At 49.1% G+C, this 13,546-nt stretch overlaps 2 protein-coding genes across 2 annotated transcripts; both read right to left on the bottom strand.

Moving 5' to 3' along the window:
* Nucleotides 1-855: 855 nt before the first annotated feature.
* TMEM35A (transmembrane protein 35A) lies at nucleotides 856-4,595 on the bottom strand. Its single transcript, XM_027725820.2, has 2 exons — nucleotides 4,144-4,595; nucleotides 856-1,390 (listed from the first exon to the last, which is right to left on the bottom strand). The coding sequence occupies exons 1-2, from the start codon at nucleotides 4,261-4,263 to the stop codon at nucleotides 1,004-1,006; spliced, it is 507 nt and encodes a 168-aa protein (XP_027581621.1). The 5' UTR covers nucleotides 4,264-4,595; the 3' UTR covers nucleotides 856-1,003.
* Nucleotides 4,596-5,575: 980 nt separating this feature from the next.
* Nucleotides 5,576-13,014, bottom strand: TRMT2B (tRNA methyltransferase 2 homolog B). Its single transcript, XM_027725809.2, has 12 exons — nucleotides 12,566-13,014; nucleotides 11,782-11,836; nucleotides 11,197-11,316; nucleotides 10,688-10,787; nucleotides 10,066-10,136; nucleotides 9,480-9,626; nucleotides 9,246-9,340; nucleotides 8,503-8,717; nucleotides 8,271-8,372; nucleotides 8,003-8,122; nucleotides 7,630-7,729; nucleotides 5,576-6,844 (listed from the first exon to the last, which is right to left on the bottom strand). Exons 1-12 carry the CDS (start codon nucleotides 12,724-12,726, stop codon nucleotides 6,718-6,720), a joined length of 1,413 nt encoding a protein of 470 aa, XP_027581610.2. The 5' UTR covers nucleotides 12,727-13,014; the 3' UTR covers nucleotides 5,576-6,717.
* Between the last annotated feature and the right edge of the window lie 532 nt (nucleotides 13,015-13,546).

Genomic DNA, 13,546 nt, shown 5'->3' with positions numbered 1-13,546 from the left:
CAGGCTCTGGTAACAGTTCTCCCAGCTCACCGAGGCTGTATGTGGGATGAGCAATGAGGTACCTGGAATTGTTCAGACCCTCATCTACCAGCAATAAACAACAATTCTGTAAAGTCACAGTAGCTGTGGAAAAAAGGTTTTTTCTTGCAAGGAAATGGGGAGCACGATGCTATTTGCCGACATCGGACAGATATTTTGGAGTTCTTTGGGCAGTTCTGCTCCCCATCCCCTCTCCAGGGATCATTACTCTCTGCCAAGAAGGATAAAGAGATGCCGTTGCCTCATGTGAAGCAGGCAAAATATTACTGTTATCAGGCCACTGTCCCAGTTTTAGAGCCTCTACATGGAAATCAAGGAAGATGCAAACAGAGCATCTCACGTTTTCCCTGGATGACCAGTCCAAAGAAAGGACTGGGCACAGAGGCAGCAAAAGCGAAGGGATCCCTCTCTCCAACACAAGCAACTGCACTTTTATGGACAGTAGGGTCCCTTTTGCCCCTTGACTATGGAAAAGGAAATGCAGGTGTGTGGGTGGGGCTGCACAGGCCAGTACAGGGACACTGGTGATGTCCTGCCCAGCTGCTGTTCCAGACTGCCAGGCAGCAGCCTCCAGGCCAGGTCTGGGGCTCGGGGCTGGTCTCAGAGACTAATCTCCCCACTGCAGCAGTGCCAGGGCAGCCTGACTGCCCACCCAAATCTCTGCCCAGGGTCTCAGGCTGGTTTTGCAGCTCCTGCTGCGGCCGGCACTGCTCCAGCCAGGTTGCTGACTGCCTCCAAGCTGTCCCCGGGAAAGCTGCTTGTGTTTTTCTACATTACAGGGCAGCAGCAAAAGCAAGACTACGGTGTAGACATACCTTGTATCTCTCAGACCCCAAGTGCAACTTTATTTAGACAGACAAAAAAAAAAAAAAAAACGCAAATAGGTTTAAAATAAAAACCAAATTTTTCCGGGTGATTTTGGAGAGAGCTGCCTCGAGGGTCCGTGTTTCTCACATGCACTCAACTAGGATACCTTCATCTTGCCTTTCTCGGGAGCTGCTTCGTGGATGAGTGGCTGCTCATCCCCGTTCACCGACAGCATCCTCTTCTCGGGCGGCAGCTCCTCGGGCTGGCGGGCGATGAGCAGGCGGCAGGTGAGCAGGATCCCAAACACCAGGGCGTGGGCGTAGCGCTTGAGGGGGTCCCCCACGAGCTGGTGGAAGAAGAGCACAGCCAGCACGAGGAGGAGCAGGAGAAAGTTGGCCACGTCTTTGGGGCGACCAGGCACCAGTGTCATGACAATGCCACACGCCACTTCCAGGGCGCCGATGGTCTTGCGGAGGAGGATGGAGCTGACTCCCATCTTCTTCAGCATGGGCAGGGCCCGCACGTAGCTTTTGTAGGCTCGTTTCTGAAATCAAGCAGTCATAGGGTATGACACCAGCATGTGAGAAAATGAAGGCCAAGGTGACTTCCATTGAAAGAGACTGATGTGCAATATGACCCAAAGATGGCTTCAAACATCACAGACCCCTCTGGTGCAATACCCAATCTGTAAAGCTTCCGTTGGGGGGATATTAAACTATCAACCTGCAATTCCCCCTTTATAAGATGTTGTCTCCTTGCTGGAAAACAGTCCTGCAACACAGCACCCCTCTTTGGAACTATGACCAGCCCAGATGAAATCTGAAGTTATGATTCCTAGAATTAGCAGTGCAGAACCATGTTGTTATAAAAAGGAACCTCTAAGAGTAGTTTGTCCTATAAAACTCAATAACACACTCAGCAAAGCCAAGGCACACCAAGTGCATAAAAAAGTCTCTTTTTACCTCAAAGCAATTTACCATATCCCAGTGTTCATGAGTAGTGCAATCTTCATGTGGGACTACGTATCAAAGCTGAGATTCACCAGCCCTAGCCTGTGCTTTATGATCCTTTCTTTCCTCAGGTGAAAGCAAGCTGACATTTGACATTGTTTGCTCCCTGCTTTATGCTGGATTTAGAAGCAGTGTAAGTTGCAAGACTCAACTTGCTTACACAGCTGCCTCACTTTTTTTGGAAAAAGACAACCTCTGTCCTTACACAGGTTCAGGTTCTTACATTTGAACATTAGGTGCTTGTGGGCTTATTGTTTTGTTTAGGGGTTTTTTATTATTTTGTTTGTTTATTTTGCAATCAAGTATTTCCTTTTTCTATATATATTTTAATAAAGCTCTGAGTCATCACTGAAATTATTTCCACTTACACTTGGGTATACTATCCCTGCAGGTATTCTTGCTGTTGTGTTCTCTGCTTTCTAATCAGGGAGAGGGAAATGGAAACCAAATCTCAGGTGCAGGGTTGCTCTGCTCTCACAGGCACTGATAAATTGTGCATCTACTTCCCTATGATTTTGGAAAACTGCATTATGGGCACACAGAACTTCCTCACTTCTCTGTAGATTTTGATGCTTCCTTCTGGGAGGATCTGACACTTCATGTGTGGTTAAAATATATACAGTGTTGTCAGTTTTGCTACAAAATAATCTAAGATTAAGTATGCATTGGAAGGATGAATTTTAAACCATCAATGACTAAAACCTCAGAGCAGAGTATTTTTAAACAGTTGTAAAAAAACACAGCTTTTTTAAGAAATGTACCATAAGCATGTCCCAGAGTATTTTAATAGACAAACTACTGTGTTCTCTGCTGAATGAAAAACTGCAAGTTTGGTGCTGTAGGTAGGTAACAGAGGTTCTCTATTTGCTGGGGGCAAAGAGCCATCCCTATGGATTAGCAAGGTCAGGTTTCCACTGTCTCCATGGCATGACAGACCACCAGGGTATGCAGCACAGCAAAGGCAGGAGAGCCTAACGAGCCATGAATATGTGACAATATGGACAATATGGGCTATGAAGAATAATGGTGCTGCTGAATATCTGCTTTCTCCTTATAAAACCAGGGATCTTTCCTACCTGCAGGCCTGACTCTTGGTAAAGCAGAAAGGGACAGAGAAGCAGAATATTTTATAAAGCAAGCATTTTGCAACGCTTCTAAAGTCTGTGCCTTTTTTTTTTTCTGTTGCAGAAGCTTAAGGGCTTTGTTTTCTGGGTGTTTTATCTCAGTCTCTTGCTCATGAGTTACTTCTTGGGGACTCTCCTCTGTGAGATGTCGATGCTGGGCTGCAGACAAGGCACTGCTATTCAGATGTTATTTGAGAGCTAAGGAAAAGCAGCAGCTGGGCAGGTGGAGCAAAGGGAGAGAACAGAATGTGCTGGAAACTTCCAGCACTATTTTTATAGGGACACAAAAATGCTTTTTCAACCAATGCTTTTCAACTACTGCAATAAATAATGGGGAAAAGGGAGGGGGGCAGGAGAATAAATAAACGTAGACAAGGAAGCAAAATGTGGCAGCCAGTCCCTCACCTGCCTGCAGCTCTCAGCTGGCAAAGCTCTGCAGCAGGGCTGGGCCTGAGCAGAGAGGAGCATCAACCAGCTCACCAGGTGAGAAATGCACACACACTGACTTCTCCGTCCTCTCCTCACCCCTTTCCTGTTAGGCAAGAGGTGGAGAGGATCGTTTCCCTGGCTAAAAAGAATAATGAGATGACTATTAATAATATCTCCCTCTGCCAGCTAAGAATCTCAAAGCATTTCACAATCATGAATTAATCCCAGCACAAGTCTTGTGAGGTAGAGACAGTCAGTGTCTTTAAATCCTTGCTTTAAAGCACAGAATCGTGAGGATGGACAGCTGGCTGCCAAAGCAGGCATCTGCTTTTCCTACCCCCCACCCAGGGGGTAGGTTTTCTCCCAGGGATCAGCTGTCCCTGCCTGCTGCATGTCTGGTGCTTCTACAGACCTTGCTTTTAGGGACCCTTGTGCCCCCACCTTTTGCAGGCATCAGTGTGCTGAACTACCCCGTCCTCCTTGCCTCCCCTCCCCATCCTTATCCACAGAGGTTTCTCCAGGGACAGGGCCGCCAGGATATCTTGGGCACTGCGTATTATTGGCTTCTCTCCATGTCTATCAAATGAGGAGAAAGAAAAGCTTCTCCCCTCGCCTGCCCATCGCCCGGGGCTCCAGGGCAGGCCCCCTCTGTGTACCCCACTGCTCCCGCTGCAGGGTGGAAGGGAGAGAGCCCTGATGCCCCCCCCACTCCGTGCTGCCGCCGCCCGACTCACCATCTCGTTGTAGGCATCTCTGCTGAGCCGAGGGGTCAGTTTGATGGTCCCCATAAAGACGAAGAAGAGCCCCAGGGCCACCGAGAGGGCGACGATGGTGATAGTCCTGGGAGATGCCATAGAGCTGCAGGGATCCGGTCCTAGCGAGGCCTTCTGGCTCTGGCTGCCAGCCCGGGTGGGAGGGAGTCCGTCACCATTGAAGGCTGTAGGGATAAAGCTGCAGAGGCAGGAGGATGACAGCGGGAGGGAATTCAGCCTCCTCCACTCGGCAACCCCTGGGTCCTAATGCCCTGCAGCCGGAGCCAAGGCAGCTCCAGCACCTGGAGCGCTCCTGCCAGCAAGTCATCCTCTGTTTCCTTGCATGTTCCATAAATCGCCCACAGAAAGCCAAAACTGAGCCAGTTCTAGGGATGTGGGACTGCAGCCAAAGGCAGAGCACAGTTGCTCACTAGTGGGAAAACAAGAACATGTTAGGAGAGGGCACAGGAGGGACGTGCTGTGGAGGAAAAGCGGCCAGGGGTCTCTTGTACATAGACAGCTCTCAGTTCCAGGTATCCAGATGCTCATACACAGCAAACAACATATTGCTTCATGTATTTGCACCAGGAAAGCAGAAGAGATGTCTTGTCCCTGTGGTTCTCCTGGAACCAGATGCCCAAAAGGGAAGGTGAAGCCACTTGTGTCACCCACCTCCACTGCAGATAAAACCTGTCCTGTATATGTTCAGCTCTCCAGAGGCTACTGTAAAGGTTTTCTGATCTTCTGTTACTTTCTGATTTAAAGTCATTCTCTCTCTCCTGCAATTTGCAACAAATTTCCTTTTGATCAAACCATAGGCTAGGCAGAAATCTATTCAGATCTTGCAGCAAGAAACCAAGGTATAATTACACAACACAGAACTGCTGGAATACTGCATCCTTTGGTATAAAACGAAAGCAAGAGGCTGTAACAGTGTGCAAGAATCTTACACTCATGGGACACTGGTTTAATAAGTCTCAAGTCCTAAATGCATCTATTTTAAGCCCCCGTGGCTTGAGAACTGCTGGTTGTTACTATTCCAAGCTCAGGTTTCATTAGGACTGGAATTAAAGTATGAAAAATACAGGCAGCTCTCCCTGTTTCCTTAGGAGTTTATCAGGCTTGATTCAAAACTTCATGGAATTTACAAAATGCAAGGGAACTGCTCATTCACACCTCCCTCCCCATTACAGCAGCTACATCTCTGGAAGAGCTGGAGAGAACTTCACATAACACTGTGCTTCACAGTGAGCAGGACAGGACAAGTACAAAACACAAGAAATCCTTTTAATTAGCTATTGCAGAACATCCTGAGGAGGAAAAATGTTGCTGCTGACATTTTCATAGGGCACTTCATATTTAGGTACGTGTTAGTGGAGAAGAGGAGGCAGTTGTGAAAGGAGAGACATTGAAATCTGTTCTCTTTTCATTTTATTTTACAGAAAAATCTCATTGCCTCCAACTTATCCACGTGACTGACAGTGATTCAATATTGGGTTTGGAAGCTTATACAGGAATATTTCCCTGACCCCCGGAAGTCAACATATTCCCGTTGAAGCATGAGGATTTCTAGTTCCTACGGTTTCTTCATAGCCAGTTCAATATCAACTTGAAAAAGCCCTGGAATATCCTTGAAGCAGGCATAGAACTAATGGCATGGCAGTATTAGAAAATGCAGTGGATTTTACTGCATGTATTCACATGCTGATGGTGGAAACCCACAATACCAGGTGTTATGGAACCTTTCCTGTCTGACCCTTCAGATGCCACTCCTGGGATCACACTCACATCAGCCCAGAATGTCACTGCTGGGACCAAAGCCCCTTTGCATCAGTGGTTCCAGTGAACCCACAGATGCCTTAACTCCCTACACACTCCACTGACAGAATCAGACAAGTTCCCTTCACTGGATCGACCCCAGTTTCCCATAGCAGAGCTTCCAGACATCTGGATCCTTTAAGTATTTTAACTGTGGCACAGCAACATAACAACAGCTGGAGCTGGTGCCTCCAGGAAGGGCCCCAACAAAGGAATCCCTGGGCTTTCATACCCTTACACCCTAAATCTCCTGGCCCTTGCACAACAGTTCTGACCAATGGAAAATTAGGTCTGGGGTCTTCTCATTGTTCATTGAGTTCTGCAGAGTGTCTGGGTGAGGAGCCACCCACCCCATGGTCTTTGTGTTCCTTGCCTGGGGCTCCAGCAATTTTCCACCACCCAGGGCACAATTTGCAGCTTGAACACCAAGTTGGGCATACTCCTCAACACAGGGAGAGTGTATTTTTCAGGCTGCTTTAACCAGCAGCCCAAGAACAGGTTTGCAGGGGAAGGAAGGGTGATGAAATGCTACAGAGAACCTTTTCACCTCAGAAATCCAAGTGGTTCCTTAAAGAACAGTGTTGCTAGGCAACCCAAAGTAAGAGAAAAAGCAAAATTATTTATTTTTATACAACCTATCCAGAAAATAAGTTAAAATCCTAACTCCATTGACTCGAGTCTCCAGCACAGTAGGAGGTTGCTTCCCAAGCTCTCACAGCTGGCATACTTGCCTCCCTGTCAGCGGGTGAACAGCAGCACCAGCTCACAATGAACAGTATGAGGAAACAGGTCAAAAGGAATTGCCAACACGGGGGCAAATGGCTCTCCTGTCAGCTTCTTCCGTGGGTCAGGTGGGCAGCACAGCCTGTGGAAAGCAAAGAGCAACCTTTAGACCAGTAGCAGAACCATTCCCACCATTACTGGCAGCACAATAGCACAGAAGATCCACCGAAGGGGTATTGTTTGTTTGGCTAATGTCCCTCAGAGTCTGCAGCTGACACTGGCTGAGGTGTGGGACCACCACTACTGAATCCTAAACCAGCTCTGAAAACCTCAGGGACAAGCTGAAAAGCCAGTGGCAAGTTTAAAGCTCCCTTTCTCACAAGCCATCCCAGCTGAAAGACACTTAATACCCTTAAGAAGCAATTTTCAGTTTTGCACTACCTTCATGGTCACCTGCAGACAGATTTATCACCTGCAAACAGGCCTACCCCAGATAAAGCCCCATGAGTAACCCGAAGCAGGTGACTAATCCCCTTGGCTTCACTTTGTTGGCTAGGGCTCAACCTTCCTGCAGTGATCCCCGTGGATTCTGTATCCCACATCCAGATGCGTTCTTTTGTTGGGGAAGGTTGCACAATGCCATTATAACATGTTTGCACTGTTTTCTACTCCTCACTGATGCAATAATGCATCCTGCTGTATGTAAAACCCAAAGAATACCCCCCTACCTTAAACCAGCGAGTGCAGCTTGCAGGGAAACCCAAAGTAACACAGAGGCATAAACCCCTCCTGCCCATGCACTTAGTCCTGCATCTCACCTGCAGAACTCATCCAGCAAAATTTAACCACTACAAAAACCTTCCCAAGCCTTGTCTGGACATAATAGGGTCTGTCACTAAGGTAAGTGGAGGGGAGGAGAGTGCTCACTCAAGGAAGTTCCTCATGGCTTCACCCTCTGGCTTGCAGGAGATGTAGAGCAGCCTGCGGATGGTCCTGCAATTCCGGATGGCCCGCACGACCCTGTAATCTGCAAAAACACACCCCGCTTTCCCAGTGACCCAGGAGGAATGACTGCACACAGAGCCTCACAGAACTGCCCTGAACTGTCGAAAATACAGGGGAAAAAGAGACACATATTTTGCCATGTTCTGTCTCAGACCCATGCTGCTGATAGCTTAGCACATTAAGCAGGGTAGAGCAGCGGGAGAAATCCCTCTGCTTCCCAGAGGGATGAAGGATGAGAGAAAAATCGTTACTAAATTAAGATGAAAATAAAAAAATAAATAGCATATTCTCTCACGTAGGCCAGCCCGAGATGGGTTCACCACAGCAACAAGCGGCCGGGCATCCTCCCACGATGCCAGGAGTTGTGGTAACACGGCCTCTGCCTTCCCACTGTGAAACTCACAGTTTGAGATCCCTGGGAAGCAAAAAGAACAGAGTCCCACCAAGTGTTAGGTATAACATGAACCACCCTTTGCTGTGTTAGGGTCCCCCCCGCTCACTTACTACTTCCGATTTTTCAGCAGTTAGTTTGAAACTTTCTGCCACGGCGAGTTTGAACTCACCATTGAACACTGCATTCCACTTAGCATCCTCTATTGCCTTCTCCACCACCTCGACACCGATGACCTTGGACACCTGGTGAGCCAGAGAGAGACCAATTGTGCCTGGAAACACGGGACACAAAAATACCCTGTACATTCATGCTGAAGAAGCAGGACTTTACACAGCAAGGATCAGTTCTGGCACCAGCAAAGCACCAGCCCTAGGAGCTGGGCTCACACGGCCACTACTCACCTGTTCCACAGCAGATGTCGAGGAGGACAGTGTCCCCAGTAGTCTGACAGAGCTTCCCAACTGCCTGGTACAGAACTTCTGCTCCAGCCGTGTTCACTTGGAAAAAGGCATCTGGAGAGATGCGAAACTTCAGGCCGAGCAGTTCTTCAAAGATGTGAGGTTCCCCGTGGAGCAGCTGGTAGGGAGACTGCTCGTGGGAGCAGCGTGTCATGGTGCTGGCAGACCACACAAAAAACAGCTCTTAGAAAGCAGCAGAGAGCTGGTTGCCATTCCCAGGGTGCTCGTGGGCAGGGGAGGATGGTTTTCTCCCCAGGCAACCTCTATTTTGTGGGAGCCTCTCAACAAGATCAAGAATTTTGATTCTTTGTAAGGGATCTGTGACTTGCACAGCCTAGATTTCATTAAAAGGATCAAAATGACCTAGCAGAAGGCAGCAGTCCTTGGGTCTATTCCCCACTTTTGCTTCTAGTATGATTTACTGTCTTGGAAAAGTCACTGTAGGCTTTTACTTTAGTTTGCCAGTCTTCTAATTCCCATGAGGTAGAGCCACAGTGTGTTCAAGTATTACAGGTTTGGAAAAAAAAAGATGGGGCCATTTTAAAGCCATATCTTTATGTGGGATCCAAACATCTGTCATTCTCTTTAAGCACTCCTTGAACTGATAGAATTTGAATTTGATCAGAGAAGGGAGATAAAAAGGAGGTGGCTTTGTTTCCACTCATTCTCTGTGCCAAGACACATACCTCTCTTGGAAATAAAGTGAAGTCAAGGCACAGACTGCTCCAGGTCCACACGTGAAGAACTCCCTGAGCAGTGCTTTCTGAGTAGCCAGTGCCTCCTGTTAAGAGCAAGAAAGGAAAACCTGCTGTTTGGGTAACCTGATTAGACACCTTTTCCCAGGGATACACCCAGAAGGCTCAGGTGAGCCGGGTATTTGATGTGCCTCTTGCCATGGGCTCTGTCCTGCACATACTCACCTGGCCCAGCTCCTGGGGGTGGAAAGTGATGATGGCCATGGTGTGGCCACGGCTGGTGGTACGAACCACGAGCTCCCGCCAGTGTCCACCTTCATGGAAGAGGATGCAGGAGTCCAGGGGGGAACGAGAGATGAACTCTTCATAGCACTGAGGGGAGGGGAAAGGGCATTTGTAGTACCACAAAGACAACTGCCCTGGTCTTAACCCCCAAGACAGGCAGCCCTTCCACCAGCATGATCTGGTTTCTCTGTTTTCAATAGACTAAGTGAAAGCTCTTTCCAGGCTCTTGAAAGACAAAACATTTTAACAATTTCAATTTGCAGTTCTTATGTGTTTTAATAGATTGGCAGGAATTCGTTCTCATTTGATTAATTTCATTCTTTGGAACAGTTTAGAAGCTGCAATATTAAGATGCAAGTTTTAAAAAAGTACTTCTCCATCAACCAGAGTCAGGCATGAAACTTTTCAGACCAGGAATATGAACTTGAAAACATGGAGTAACTAAAATTACAATGTTCTCCCAAACAAGAGTTATTGCAGTCCCTCTATTCCACAGTCTGGGGACAGACATGACTTCTTTATTTACCTGGGCTACTTGTTTGTGTGTTGAGGGCATGTTCTTCATGTGGTTGGCTTTCACACAGACAATATTTCTTGCTGGAGAGAGATGGACAGGTATTTAATTGTTCTGTTTCAGGGAACAGTAAACCACTGTACCATCTAAACATGATAAACTTTGGAGAGGCCTTTCCCCTGAATTCTCCCATGGTACAAATTTAAAAAAAAAGAAGAAAACAGAAAAAATTGGTATCCACGTGCCCCTTGCAAGGAGCACAGTGTTCACATCTTCACTGCACAGCACCAAACTGCCTCATGCACTGCAAATGCTTCAACATTGCTCTGCTGCCTATGGAAGTGCACATCCCTCCATGTTCTTCCTGCTCAGCACAGGCTCCTGGAGCATGCCAAAAATGTGGGAACAGCATAATTAAGAATAACAAAGCTAAATCCTAAAGGGGCTGATGCCCCATCCATCGTCCTTCCTGTTGTATTTTGCAAATTAGGAGCTGGTATTTCTTAAGAAGCTAATGAACTGAGGTGTTAAAAGGATTCAGGCTTCTAACTTGAGAGGAGGCTTTCAAGCAGAGCCTTGCCCCAGCCCAGCTCATGCCAGCAGTTTTCTACTGAGCTTCTTGTCCTGCACTGACCTTTGCCAGTTCCTACATACAACCCCACAGTTTTGGGGTTCCCATCTGGTCCTCGGTTCACAGAGAAAGTAGATTTGTTTCGGTAGCCATTAATGATGGGCTGAGGGAGAAAAGAAGAAAAAATAAAGCCTTAGATTAAAAGTAATGGAGGAAAGCCAAAACCCTGCCCTGTTCTGTTGGCAACATGGGAAGATACACGTGAATGTGCAAAACACAGAAATGGAGCTTGTGCATGAGAAGCCCAGTACTTCCCCTGGGGAGGAAGAAATGGCTCTCTGTGACAGAAAGGTGACAGGTTTATCAGGGCAGCCTTGGACACAAAAAAAAGGGTTCCTAAGCACTGGGCTTATTTCACTCTCAGGCAATCACAGGCTGCAAAGCAGAAGCTAGCAAGGACTGCCACAGGCACACTCTCTGCAAGCAAATAATGCCTACCATGAGGCTCTTCAGTTGTTGAGTGAGAGGCTGTGAGTGGCTCAGAGGGGAGAGCATTCCCACAGGATACTCACAGAAGGGACTACAGGCTGGAGAGGACAGCAGAGCCCACCAGGTTTCTGTGCATCTATGCCCAGCTCCTCAAGACGAGATGCCAGTGTCTGCAAAATCTTCCTCTGGCTTTCATACTTCACCTGCAGAGGAGTTCTAAGCCAGAAACACTCTCACAGGACCACATGACGGTGGGCAGCTCTTCATCACCCACCCCTGGGAAGTCCAACAGGAGGAAATACTGCAAGTGAAAATATAGCCCCAGAGGAACTCTGCCCTTTTCATCACCAAAGCTGCTTGGGGCAACAGGAAGAGGGAAAAATCCCGTGTCCATGGTCCCCAAGAGCTGACCTTGGAGCACTTGGTCCAACCTGAAGCCCCAGTGAACCAGCTGTCCCACAGAGGACAGGATCACTGTGCAAGTGCCCATACTCTGTACCATAAGGAACCTCCCAGTTCTATCCTTCACCATAAGTGAAGGATTAAAGCAGCAGTAAATGGGGTCTGAAGAGTTTACAGCATTAAGATGATGAGGGCTATTGCTTAAGGGGATAGGAGAGGCAGTCGGGGCAACACAGCAAAGAAAAATATGTGTAAGCACATCTTACCTGCAGCTGCTCTTGGTAGGGAAGTCTCCACAGTGGAGTCACTGCATTTGCTAACCTGGAAAGCACAACATCATGGCAGTGCCCAGAGATACTCCCCCCTGATACCCATGGCATAACATCCCTGACAGCTACTTCACGGACAGGACTTTCTGGTGACAGAGCTGGCTGTGAACACCCAAACTCCCAGTGAACCAGAGAGAAATGCACAGTTTGTGTGGAGCAGGCAGGGAATTTCAAGCTGCCCACCCCTCGCTGACCCACACAGCAGTTGTTTAGAGAAAAACCTCAGAACTTGCCATTACTTTTATCTGAGGCAGAACAAGTAAGAACAAAACACATAAAAGCTGATTTAAAAAAAAAAGGCAGAGTAAGGGGTGAGGTGGATGTGGTTCAAACAATCATAACTATCCATCAACTACTGACTCACTGAGCCCATGGAGAACATCACCCCACAGCTGGATAAGTTGCTGGTATTGGTTACTGGGATTTTTGGAGCTGCTTCCAAAAGCACCCAGTGCCAACTACTTTCAGACAGAGAACTGCAAATCAAACGGACTATCACTTTTTGCTTGCCACTGTGGCAACCTGTCTGCTCCTTTCCTCTTAAACCTTTCCATTTGTCTTTTCCATTATTCCTATCCCCGGGCCAAACTCGCGGGAAAAAACAGCTGAGTCCTGACCCTTCTATTTCTACTGGGAAGAGCTGCACGAGGGTAAAACCCCAAACCCACCGCTCTCACTTGCCGCTTCGGAAGAGCGTTCGGTCATTTTGGGAAAGCCGTACCTCTCCTCCCAGGACGGATCTGGCAGGCTGCAGCCCTCCCTGGCCTTTTTCTTCCCTTTCCCCTTTGTCGTTGTCCGAAGGCTGCGGTCCGGGCCGAGCAGGGCGAGCGGCGGCGGGCGGAGGTGCCAGCGCGGGGGTCTCAACAGGCAGCACAGAGCCATGGTGGGGGGCGAGGGGCCTCACCCGTGTGCTGGTGGGACACGGGTGGGACACGGTGCCCGTGTCACAGCAACCACGTGGCTGTGCTGAGCTCTCTGGGGACACGCTGAAAGCGGAGTGCCCCCCGCCACCGAGCCTGTCCGGTGGGATGCTCGGGGCTGGGGAGGCAGCGGGAGGGATGTCTGGCAGAACGTGTCACCTCAGCTGGCGGGGTGGGTGCAGGTGGGTACGTGTGCTCACACGTGTAGGGACGTCAGGACAGCGGGAACAGCCCCTCTCTCAGGCCGTGCCTCCTGCGGATGGTCGTGGAAAAGCAGGAAGCGGGCAAGCACACGTGATCTCACATGCCCGCTTAACCCTCTCGGGCATCAAATATTTTCGGCGCTGCTGGGGGTTTCCCGAGTCAGGCATGGTTTATCTATTTAGGGACCCCAAGAGTTCTCTTATCCCTTTGACCTCACCTAAAATTCCTGCACCCACACATCCTTCGGCCAGGAGGCTCACCCACCCACTTGGTACTACTTGGGTCAACCTTTCTTGTTTGAGCCTGGCTGCTGCGGCCCCATCTGGGGGCTTCAGAGCCCGTCGCCATCCCGGTCCCCATCCCGACCCCCGTCCCAGGCCCCATCCCCGTCTCGCTTCCGATTCCGCGGCGGCGGCGGCGGCGGGACAGGAGGGCGGGTCCGCCCGGCCGCCAGGGGGCGCAATCGCCGCTCAGCCCCGCTGCGCACCCGGGGCGGGGCCCCCCGGGCAGAATCACGCCCTTAATAGGCGTGGCCCGTCTTAACCACGCCTATTAAGGGCGGGGACAATCGTGTTTAG

Source organism: Pipra filicauda, unplaced genomic scaffold, assembly GCF_003945595.2.
Source record: "Pipra filicauda isolate LSUMZ 115617 unplaced genomic scaffold, ASM394559v2 scaffold9_size5747161_pilon, whole genome shotgun sequence".
Classification (NCBI taxonomy): domain Eukaryota; kingdom Metazoa; phylum Chordata; class Aves; order Passeriformes; family Pipridae; genus Pipra; species Pipra filicauda.
Note: the sequence above shows the minus strand (reverse complement) of the source record. Positions and strands in the feature narration are given on the sequence as shown.